General features: G+C 39.4%; 1 protein-coding gene across 1 annotated transcript; it reads left to right on the plus strand.

Annotated features, from left to right (window-relative positions):
- Positions 1 to 5,656: 5,656 nt before the first annotated feature.
- LOC134328529 (HIG1 domain family member 1A, mitochondrial-like) lies at positions 5,657 to 10,731 on the plus strand. The gene is made up of 4 exons (XM_063009625.1): positions 5,657 to 5,955; positions 8,119 to 8,211; positions 8,725 to 8,859; positions 10,041 to 10,731. The coding sequence occupies exons 2-4, from the start codon at positions 8,130 to 8,132 to the stop codon at positions 10,097 to 10,099; spliced, it is 276 nt and encodes a 91-aa protein (XP_062865695.1). The 5' UTR covers positions 5,657 to 5,955; positions 8,119 to 8,129; the 3' UTR covers positions 10,100 to 10,731.
- The last annotated feature ends 510 nt before the right edge of the window (positions 10,732 to 11,241 follow it).

Below are 11,241 nucleotides of genomic sequence, written 5' to 3' on the forward strand. Positions count from 1 at the left end.
CAGCGGCAAGGAAAAACTCCCTTAAAATTACAGGAAGAAACCTTGAGAGGAACCAGACTCAGACCCAAATTAAAATGAGTTATTATTAAGTTCAGTCTGTGATAAAGTCTGCAGTGAGTTCTTGACATTATTCTTGGTGCAAACACGCCAGGTATCTTTCACATCTGGCAGGAGCAGCATTGTTTACACGGCAGTCTCGACTTCATTCCTTAACCTCGGGCGGGAAAACAGGTTTCCCTCAGAACCACCTCGGGGTAAAACAACAGAAAATGTGAAGAAGTAAGATATCAGTTTTACAGAGAGTAGCTTTAGACTCCGGCACCCCTAATTATTATTACTTAATTAACATTGCATTGATAAGCTAAGCTGACTAAATGAGCCTCTTCCCTTTACAGGGAAATGTAATATATGACATCAGTAATGGTTTTTCCACATATGTTAGCTATAAGGTGATATATTATTATAACATACATGTATCCTCTGGATCTATGTAGATGTAAGTTTATACCATATATGAAATACCTATAATAAAAGTGTGTGTTTACATATACTAAATATATCTATAGGATTCATTATATGGTATTATATGTGGTATCCATATATGTTAGCATAAATATTAAATGTATATATATATATATGCAGTTTTATTAACACAACATATATAAAAATAGGCCATTTTATCAGCTCCACTTACCATATAGAAGCACTTTGTAGTTCTACAATTACTGACTGACTTTTTAACCTGCTTTCACTCTGTTCCTGAATGGTCAGGACCCCCACAGGACCCAAGGACGGATTAAGGATAGTCTGGGCTCCTGGGCAAAGAGTTGCCCAGGAACCCCCCGCCCGCCCGCCCCCCCCCCAAAAAAAAAACCCATAAATAAATTAATACATTAAACAACCTGTCAATAACTAACCCTAACACAAGAATCTATTTTATATAAGTTTCTTTCTACTCTTCTTTCTTGCAAAGTCATCCACTAATTCATCAAAATTAAGCTGTCTGACCAAATCTGATTCAATGGCCAGAAGTGACAGTGAGTTCAGGCGGTTTTGGCGCATCCTAATCCTGAGTTCATTCTTAATACGAGCCAGTTTGGAGAATGAACGCTCCCCTTCACAATTTGTGATAGGCACAGTCAAAAAAAGTCTAAGTACTATGTAGACATTTGGAAAGGTTGACTGTAAATTCACATTTATCATGGTTTTGAGCATTTTACTAGGACATTTTTCTTTTTCTGTTCTGAATGAAATGTATTGTATCAATTCATCTGCCAGGCTCATGTTCAGATCTGAAGGATATGCTGCAGCGAGTGAGTTAGCCTTTAAAGTGAGCTCACTGTTGGACATATTGTCAGGCATGAAAAGAACATCAAATAGCTCAGTTAATTGTGTGTATGCATTCAAACTGCTTGAAATTGCTTGTCTTAAATTTAAATAATTGCAAAATTGCTAAATTAATTTGTGTCTCTGCGCTTAACAGAAATTGAACATAATAATTTTGAAACAATACAAATTCAGAAACATTAAGTAAGGGCCTGAGTCGCATATTTGCAACAAAACGTCTGTTATGAAATATGGTAGCTTGCCTGGCAATTTGTAGGTCCCTAGAAAGTCAAAGAGCCATGGTAAACGACTTCTATGGAAGTCAAGGGCCCCATAGCAGGGGCCCTCGTGATCAAGGGCCCTATAATGGTATGCCCTGCTCTTCTCTAGGGCCCCCTGGTAGGGGCTCTCATAACCAGGGCCCTCTAAAAATATGCCCCCCTCTTTCCTAGGACCCCTAATAGCCAGAAGTCGAAGTCAGAGCAGTGCCACAACGCCTCATCCATTTTCATAAGGGGCCCAAAAGCATGGCTAGGGCCCCCAAAAGCATGGCTAGGGCCCAAAAGCATGGCTAGGGGCCCCAAAAGCATGGCTAGGGGCCCCAAAAGCATGGCTAGGGCCCCCAAGAGGCCCTGGGGTAAAAGTCCCTAATAGTCAGAGGATCCTTAAAATGGAGGGCCCTCGGAAATAAAAATATATTGTATCATAAATGTTGATAGGCATCGCAAAATGTTTTGGGCCAGGGCCCCCCCCCCCCCCCCGGGGCCCCCTGACCTCAAGGGCCCCTGGGCGCTGGCCCCACTGGCCCGGTCAGTAATCCAGCCATGACAGGACCACCACAGAGCAGGTATTATTTAGGTGGTGGATGATTCTCAGCACTGCAGTGACACTGACATGGTGGTGGTGTGTTAGTGTGTGTTGTGCTGGTATGAGTGGATCAGACACGGCAGCGCTGCTGGAGTTTTTAAACACCGTGTCCACTCACTGTCCACTCTATTAGATGCTCCTACCTAGTCGGTCCACCTTGTAGAGGTCAGAGACGATCGCTCATCTATTGCTGCTGTTTGAGTCAGTCTAGACCTTCATCATTGGGCACAGGACGCTGCCCACGGGGCGCTGTTGGCTGGATATATTTAGTTGGTGGACTATTCTCAGTCCAGCACTGACAGTGAGGTGCTTAAAAACTCCAGCAGCGCTGCTGTGTCTGATCCACTCATACCAGCACAACACACACTAACACACCACCACCATGTCAGTGTCACTGCAGTGCTGAGAATCATCCACCACCTAAATAATACCTGCTCTGTGGTGGTCCTGTGGGGGTCCTGACCATTGAAGAACAGGGTGAAAGGGGGTAACAAAGCATGTAGAGAAACAAATGGACTACAGTCAGTAATTGTAGAACTACAAAGTGCTTCTGTATGGTAAGTGGAGCTGATAAAATAGACAGTGAGTGTAGAAACAGGGAGGTGGTTTTAATGTTATGGCTGATCAGTGTACATACTTCTAAGTATAAATAATTATATATGTTACATGTACATATATATATATATATATATATATATATATATATATATATATATATGCAACACATTTGCTTATGGGCCTCCATAAAATGTAGGGCATTAATCTACTACAAGGCAAAACACACACCGATGGGCAATTTACATCAGCCAGTTCACCTTCAGCATGTAGTGATCATTTTTAAAGATGTTGATTTTTATCCATTCATTCATTCAAATTTGTATTCGCTTATCCAATTAGGGTCGCGTTGGGTAGTGCTGGAGCCTATCCCAGCTTTTCAATGGGTGCAAGGCACACAGTAACACCCTGGACAGGATGCCAGTCCATCGCAGGGCAGACGCACACACACACACACACACACACACACACACATACACACCCATACACACCCATTCAACTAAAAGGTTAATTCAGTGTCTCCATTTAACCTGGCTACCCACTAAGCCCCATTTTCATCCAATTTAAAAAAAAAACCCATAATGTTCTGAATGATATAGTAGAGATAAAGCTTTTATAAAAGGTGACATAAAGGTTGGCATGATATTATTATTATAACCTAAACATGGCATTTTGCAGGAGGAGCTGTTCCCACAGACACACCCCACACAAGGACAGGCAAACTAAGCAGCTGCTCTGCGCCTGATTACCACTAGGGGGCGCAGAAGGAATAGTCCACTTTATACTGTATTATGTGACTCAAAAGCAACTGAATACAGAGTTCTGCCCCCTACAGTTTAAAGAGCAGAAATGTTTCCTTCCTTCTCGCTGACACCACAATAAGTTGTTTAAATGTCACATCTTGTCCTCACCACCTTTTAAAGGAAAGTTAAAATTTCTTACTCTTTAATTATAGTGTCTGAACTTTATAGGAAATATTTACATTAATGGCAGAAAAGTTTAGCCAAAGCAATACAGACTTAAGGGCTATGTTTAGTTTATTTTGTTTATTTGGATTTTTAACATCATGTTTTACAGGTAGTTACTCATTACACAAGATTCATCAGTTCACAAGGTTATATCAAACACAGTCATGGACAATTCAGTGTCTCCAAGTAACCTCAATTGCATGTTTTTGGACTGTGCAAGGAAACCGGAGCACCCATAGTAAACCCACGCAGACACAGGGAGAACATGCAAACTCCACACAGAAAGGACCCTGGGGATCGAACCCAGGACCTTCTTGCTGTGAGGCGACAGTGCGACCCACTTAGCCACCGTGGGCTATGCTTAGAGAACCAACTGCAGCACCAGTGACCTTCGGATCAAGAGTTTAGTACTTTAATCGCTGAGCTAAAGACTCATCATCCAAATGGGTTAATTATTGGTGGATGAGTGAATTCCTGTGGTGTATATACATAATAAACTATACACTATATAGACAAAAGTATTGGGACACCCATTCTAATTATTGATTATTATTATTTAACCTAATGGTCACAAATTGGTACAGCAGTACTTCCATGTTATATGAAGCCTTCCCAAAGTGGCTGTTATGATCACACAGAGGTCACTCTATTTTAATAGCATTTGTTTTGGAAATGAGATGTCCAACAAGCTCATGGTCACATGTGCAAATACACATGTATGTGCTGTATAGTGTATGTTGCAGGCCTTAAACATCTGAAATGTACAGTATGTATATTTTAAACTATGAATATTATAAGGCTAAACTTGTCTCTGTACATTTGCATTTTACATTCCGTCTGAAGAGATCAATATACACTGATCAGCCATAACATTAAAACCACCTCCTTGTTTCTACACCCACTGTCCATTTTATCAGCTCCACTTACCATATAGAAGCACTTTGTAGTTCTACAATTTCTGACTGTAGTCCATCTATTATTCTACATACTTTTTAACCTGCTTTCACCCTGTTCTTCAATGGTCAGGACCCCCACAGGACCACCACAGAGCAGGTATTATTTAGGTGGTGGATCATTCTCAGCACTGCAGTGACACTGACATGGTGGTGGTGTGTTAGTGTGTGTTGTGCTGGTATGAGTGGATCAGACACAGCAGCGCTGCTGGAGCTTTTAAACACCGTGTCCACTCACTGTCCACTCTATGATACACTCCTACCTGGTTGGTCCACCTTGTAGATGTAAAGTCAGAGACGATCGCTCATCTATTGCTGCTGTTTGAGTCGGTCATCTTCTAGACCTTCATCAGTGGTCACAGGACGCTGCCCACGGGGCGCTGTTGGCTGGATATATTTGGTTGGTGGACTATTCTCAGTCCAGCAGTGACAGTGAGGTGTTTAAAAACTCCAGCAGCGCTGCTGTGTCTGATCCACTCATACCAGCACAACACACACTAACACACCACCACCATGTCAGTGTCACTGCAGTGCTGAGAATCATCCACCACCTAAATAATACCTGCTCTGTGGTGGTCCTGTGGGGGTCCTGACCATTGAAGAACAGGGTGAAAGGGGGCTAACAAAGCATGCAGAGAAACAGATGGACTACAGTCAGTAATTGTAGAACTACAAAGTGCTTCTATATGGTAAGTGGAGCTGATAAAACAGACAGTTGTTTCTAACTGTAGTGGAACAGGTTTTTTTTTGTATTTCCTTGTTTTTTGGAAGTGCTTTATAGTTTTTAATCATGAAATTGCTGCCACTTTATTCTGTCTGATTGGAAAGCATTGCGATTTGTTTGTGCAGTTTCACGATGACGGTGTAAAATTTAAACGAACATTGAATGGGTTAATAGTTGTTTCGTCCCACATCATTGTGCACGTATGTCTACGTTCAGGAAGTTTAGGGACGGCCCCTAACTCGGCAGGATCACGTACAGCACGTACAGCAGCAGAATAAGTGATCGAGCTGTTTTAGTTCATGTGTGAACCGAATTCTCATTTAAAGACATTTTTTGGTTCCATTTATTCTGTATTTTTACTTTCGGTTTGTGCGTGACGGCGCAGTTACTGCACATCCGCTCAGGATCAAACGAAGTTAACGGCTTTGATCTGCGCATGTGATGTGATGTAATTATACACTGTGACGTCATACCAGACGTCCAGACCACAGACGTTAGGACTTCTTTGATCACCTTCAGTCTCACACGGATTGATTGTATTCCCTGTATCTGCTACAAGACTGTGAGTAGTGATATTGTTTGTATTTGTTATATACACACAGACGCTGGTTTCATTCTTCACTCGTTTATATTTAGTGTTTTACAAAGATTTGGACAGTTTGATCAGATCTGTAGGTTTCAGTGTCACTTTTTAATACTGTATCAAGAATCGTTGCCTCATTTTGACCGTTTCTGTCTGACATTGCAGGACCAAATGGCCTCCTTCAGACAGGCAATTTTATAGTGGAATAGTAGAGAACCTAATACAATAACCAGGACGTTATTTGACATCAGGCTTACAGAGTGATATCTTCTCAGATCCTGTGGGTTTTCTTCAGGTGCTCCGGTTTCCTCCCACAGTCCAAAGACGTGCAAGTGAAGTGAATTGGAGACTCAAAGCTGTCCAGGACTGTGTTCGATATAACCTTGTGAACTGATAAACCTTGTGTAATGAGTAACTACCGTTCCTGTCATAAATGTAACCAAAGTGTAAAACATGACGTTAAAATCCAAATAAACAAACAAACTTACAGAGTGATGAAACACCTAAATGTTGATTTAAATTGCTGTGAATATCAGTTGGTACTTTCTGAAAAATGCTGGGCTGAAAACAACCCAACCTGGGTTATTTGGCAACCCAGTGCTGGGTAAATATTGGACAGAACACACACTGGGTTATTTTAACCCAGCTTGTTGGGTTATGCTATTTTACCATTGTGCTGTGTTGTTACAACAACCCAACTGTGAGGTTCTTTTTTTATCCAATGCTTGGTTAATTTTACCATGAATGTTGGGTTGTTTACTCCAATGCTGATATGTAAATAATAAAACTAATACTGCTACTATTAGTACTACTACTTCTGATGATAATAATAATAACAATAATAAACAGTCAGCACAGCATACACATAAAAAACTAATTAGGAAAATGTTTACATACAATCAGACAGATTCATATATTATTTACACTTATTTAAGCGTTTCATGCTTTCTTTGATTGCAGCCCAGATATTTGCTGCTCTAAATAATAATACAAACAGGATGGGCTTTCTCTGTTCCTATTGCTGCGAAAACTGCACCATGTTGGTTCCAGACTGTTAAACAATTAGCAAAAAAGATAATAATAAACAAACTATGGTTAGAAACATTGGAAATAAGTAATAATGAACGTTAGTGAGGACAGTGATAGCTCAGAGGTTAAGGTACTGGACTAGTAGTCAGACGGTTGCCGGTTCAAGCCCCACCACTGCCAAGCTGCCACTGTTGGACCCCTGAGCAAGGCCCTTAACCCTCAACTGCTCATAATCGTGTTCATTCATAATTGTAAGTCTCTTTGGATAAATGCCAAAATGTAAATGTAAATGACAGTATAACCAACAAACATACATTAGATTAGGTTAGATTCAACTTTGTCACTGTGCAGAGTAAACAAGTACAAATCCACGAAATGCAGTAGCATCTAACCAGAAGTGCAAGCTAGAGATTATTTACATATATTTTAAATTGTTAAAGTGCAGAAGTGACTGGATAAGTGAAATGAGAAGACATATTAAGAGAATATTAAGAATATTAAACAGATGATGTTGATTTTGAACAGATAATATTGGTATTAAACAGATAATGATGATTGTACAGTGTATAGACTAATATGTATTTACAGAGTAATGAAGGTGACTAAAGTGACTACATGAATGGGTAATGAATGAGAATAAATAAAGTGAAGTATATAAGTATAGCAGATATATACAATACATACATTATTGTTGTGCTGGTGTAAGTAGTGCTGATGGTATATACAGGTGAGATGATACATTTGTAAAAAGTACAGAGTTCAGTGTGGTCCAAAGTGCAGTGATATAGTGATACATAACACAGCAGATAACAAAGCAATACAAACTTTTTACAGCTGATCACACAACCATTGTACACGCCTTATCAACATCACAAAATGTATTTCCTTTCCAGATATTACCTAAAAGCTTTAATGTGTGCTCTTTTAACCAGGTCTCTCAATTTGGTTCGCATGACATACAGTAATCATAATTAAACATGCTCCAGCAGTGCTGAACACAATACAATTGATACACATAAACCATTAATTGTGCCATTATTTGTTGTATTCTTACATACAGTATTTTACTAATCAAAATGAAATGTGGTGTAAATCATTGTGTTTTGTCTATAGAGCAATTAAGAATGGAGAAAAGCTGGTCTGGTGAGGAGGATGGGTCCTCCAAATTAATGAGGAAAGCAAAAGAATCCCCTTTTGTGCCAATAGGTAAATATTTTATTTACTTATTTCTTTCTTTGACAGAGACAATACAGATAATCACTGTTATATAATATACATACTGTTTGTCGCACTTTCTGAAAATGTTAGGTGACATGTGCATATAGTTTTGGGCATGGTCTCCTAACTTCTTGTTGGTGGTTAGAATGGACTAAGCTGGTGTCACATTTGTTTCCATATAAACAGGGTTAGTCTGGCAGCACCTGTTAAAAGTTCAGGAAACAGTGGTCTATTGCCAAGGTCAGAAAAATTCGACGTACACAGCAAATTAAAAGCTGTTGGAACGTGGGTGACACTGTTCAATCACGCTTCACATTTGGAGCAGGATCTTATAAGCCCCAGTGATGTAAAATTTCAAAGTGCTAATTATCTGATACATGCTGGTAAAGACAGTCTAAAAGATAGTCCTCGTTTTTATCTACAGTTTCTGTTATTCTGTCCACCATTTGTGTGAGTACAATACTGTAAAGTAACATTAACACACAGTATAATGTGTTTTAGGCATGGCCGGATTTCTTGGAGTTGTGGCGTATGGATTATATAAGCTGAAATCTCGAGGTGAAACTAAAATGTCGGTACATCTGATTCACATGCGTGTTGGGGCGCAGGGCTTTGTGGTTGGTGCCATGACACTGGGTAAGACATTTGTTTTTATTATATATTGTGTTGTTTGTTATTTTGTGTAACTGGGCGGCACGATGGCACGGTGGGTAGCACTGTCGCCTCACAGCAAGGAGGTCCTGGGTTCAGTCCCTGGGTGGGGCGGTCCGGGTCCTTTCTGTGTGCACAGTCCAAAGACGTGCAAGTGAGGTAAACAGGGGATACAAAGTTGTCCATGACTGTGTTTGACATTAAACTTGTAAACTGATGAATCTTGTGTAATGATTAACTACCGTTTCTGTCATGAGTGTAACCAAGGTGTAAAACATGACTTTAAAATCCTAATAAACACATAAATAAAATTGTGTGTAACACTGCAAAGCTGTTAATGTCAAATACAGCAGCAGTGGTTCAGTTTAAATCCACCTATGTCACACAAAGGCAAGCACTTTTTTAAGCCTATTGTTGGACCGTTGGTTCTGACAGGCAATTTCTGTGTCTCTAAGGCTTTTAATAATTTTGTCCATGAGAACTTTAGGAAGAAGCTGGTTTATTTTTATGTAATATTTATATAAACAGTTAAAAGTCTTTGCTTTTTTACAATTTCTTCTAGTTTTGTAATTATGATAGTCATAGAAAGGAATGATGTGTTTATACTGAAGACAGAATGTTATCACCTACTGTCTGTGTAAAAACAATGTAAAAATCCTCTTGTTCTTTATAACTAGTACATTTATAAAGGGGATCTAAAGCAGTTTAGAGAGACACTCTCACTCACTCACTTTCTTAACCGCTTATCTAATCAGGGTCACGGGGGGTGCTGGAGCCTATCCCAGCTTTTCAATGGGCACAGGGAAAACAGTAACACTCTGGACGGGGTGCCAGTCCATCACAGGGCAGACACACACACACACCCATTCACCTATAGGGCAATTCAGTGTCTCCAATTAATCTGACTATGTTTTTGGACTGTGGGAGGAAACCCATGCAGACACGGGGCGAACATGCAAACTCCACACAGAAAGGACCCAGACCACCCTGTTTAGTGAGACAAATATGTAAAAATAAAGTGAATTGGGAGAAAGCCCATACTTTAGCCATTGTTTACTTTAATATTACAAACTTTTTTTTATTTTGGTGGTTTTATTTAACTTGTGTTCTTTTTCACAGCGCTGTTAGTACTGAGTGTAATTACTGTATATTGGTTTGTGTTTCAGGTGTGATTTACTCTATGTATAAGGAGTATCTCGCTCCCGGCCACCCTGAGGATAAGTGAGCTGCAGTAAAACAGCAGTGTAATTTTAATAAAAAGGTCACATTTTACTTATGCACTTATTTTCTACATAAAAGCACTTAAACACTCCTGATAAATTATTACCAAACATTGAGCTAATATATCATGTATAATATATATTTGTTCAGATGAGTGTATTATCTCTACTACTGCTCTTTGTGGACTTAGTGGATTGTAATTCACTATTAAGGAATTGAGACTCACTTTATTAGAATGTTTTTTTGTTTACTCTTGTAATACAATTTTACTTTTAGTTTTGCAGTAGAGATTTTACAAGAAAAAAAAAAGCTTATAGCCTTTAGTAAAGCACAATTTATTTACGAGGAACAGACATGTTTGGCTATTGTTTAACAGCAGAAGAGACCATAACATTTTCCTCTCAAACCCATTAATGAGAAAAAGTAATTTCTACATAATGAGAAAGTCTTTGTTAGTTCCCCTTTAAAACTCATGTTAGCACTTTCACCAGTCATTGTCTATTTTTAAAGTTGTGATACGGTACATTGTAAGCTCTTTTCAGGTTCTCTGCCTGAAAGATGACAATTACTACCTGCTCTTGTTGGATCAGTTTGGTTCTGCTTTGTACCTTGCAAAATAAATACACGTTAACATTTCTCATGTTTCACCTTGTCAATAACTTCAGCTAACTTACATTACACACCAGCCTCCTTACTTTCGAATTATAAGCTACTGAATGTCAAGCTAGATTGTCCACATTTAAGCAAACTTTACACGACTAATGAAAGGGCTGCTGTGCAGAACAACCCTGACTGACATGCTGAAAGCTCACAGACAAGATCTGAGTGACAGTATTTTGCATTAAGTTGAGTAATACTGGCACCACAGACAGGGTCAGTGACTCTACAGCAGAGATAGACTAATCTTTTGGATCAAGGGCACAACTGGGTTTTAAAATTTGACAGACAGGCCAGTAACAGATGGTGGAGACGAACAAATAGAAATTATATGTGATACTAATTAAGAGCAAATGTTACCTACTGCATAGTTTCAGTGGTAACAGTGGTGGTGTTCACCTTTTTTTGCTTTAGCAAAGGTGGGTGGTGTTTGGAGTGCGCCATCTAGTGGAATTTACTGAAACACAGGGTATTGCAGGAAAAAGTCTA

Source organism: Trichomycterus rosablanca, chromosome 15, assembly GCF_030014385.1.
Source record: "Trichomycterus rosablanca isolate fTriRos1 chromosome 15, fTriRos1.hap1, whole genome shotgun sequence".
Taxonomy (NCBI): Eukaryota; Metazoa; Chordata; class Actinopteri; order Siluriformes; family Trichomycteridae; genus Trichomycterus; species Trichomycterus rosablanca.

Bases quoted from the DNA above. Each gene is read 5' to 3' on its own strand.
- LOC134328529 (XM_063009625.1), top strand. From the start codon at position 8,130: ATGGAGAAAAGCTGGTCTGGTGAGGAGGATGGGTCCTCCAAATTAATG. The intron at 8,212-8,724 runs GTAAATATTTTA...AATGTGTTTTAG, and splicing joins ATCCCCTTTTGTGCCAATAG to GCATGGCCGGATTTCTTGGA. The intron at 8,860-10,040 runs GTAAGACATTTG...TTTGTGTTTCAG, and splicing joins GGTTGGTGCCATGACACTGG to GTGTGATTTACTCTATGTAT.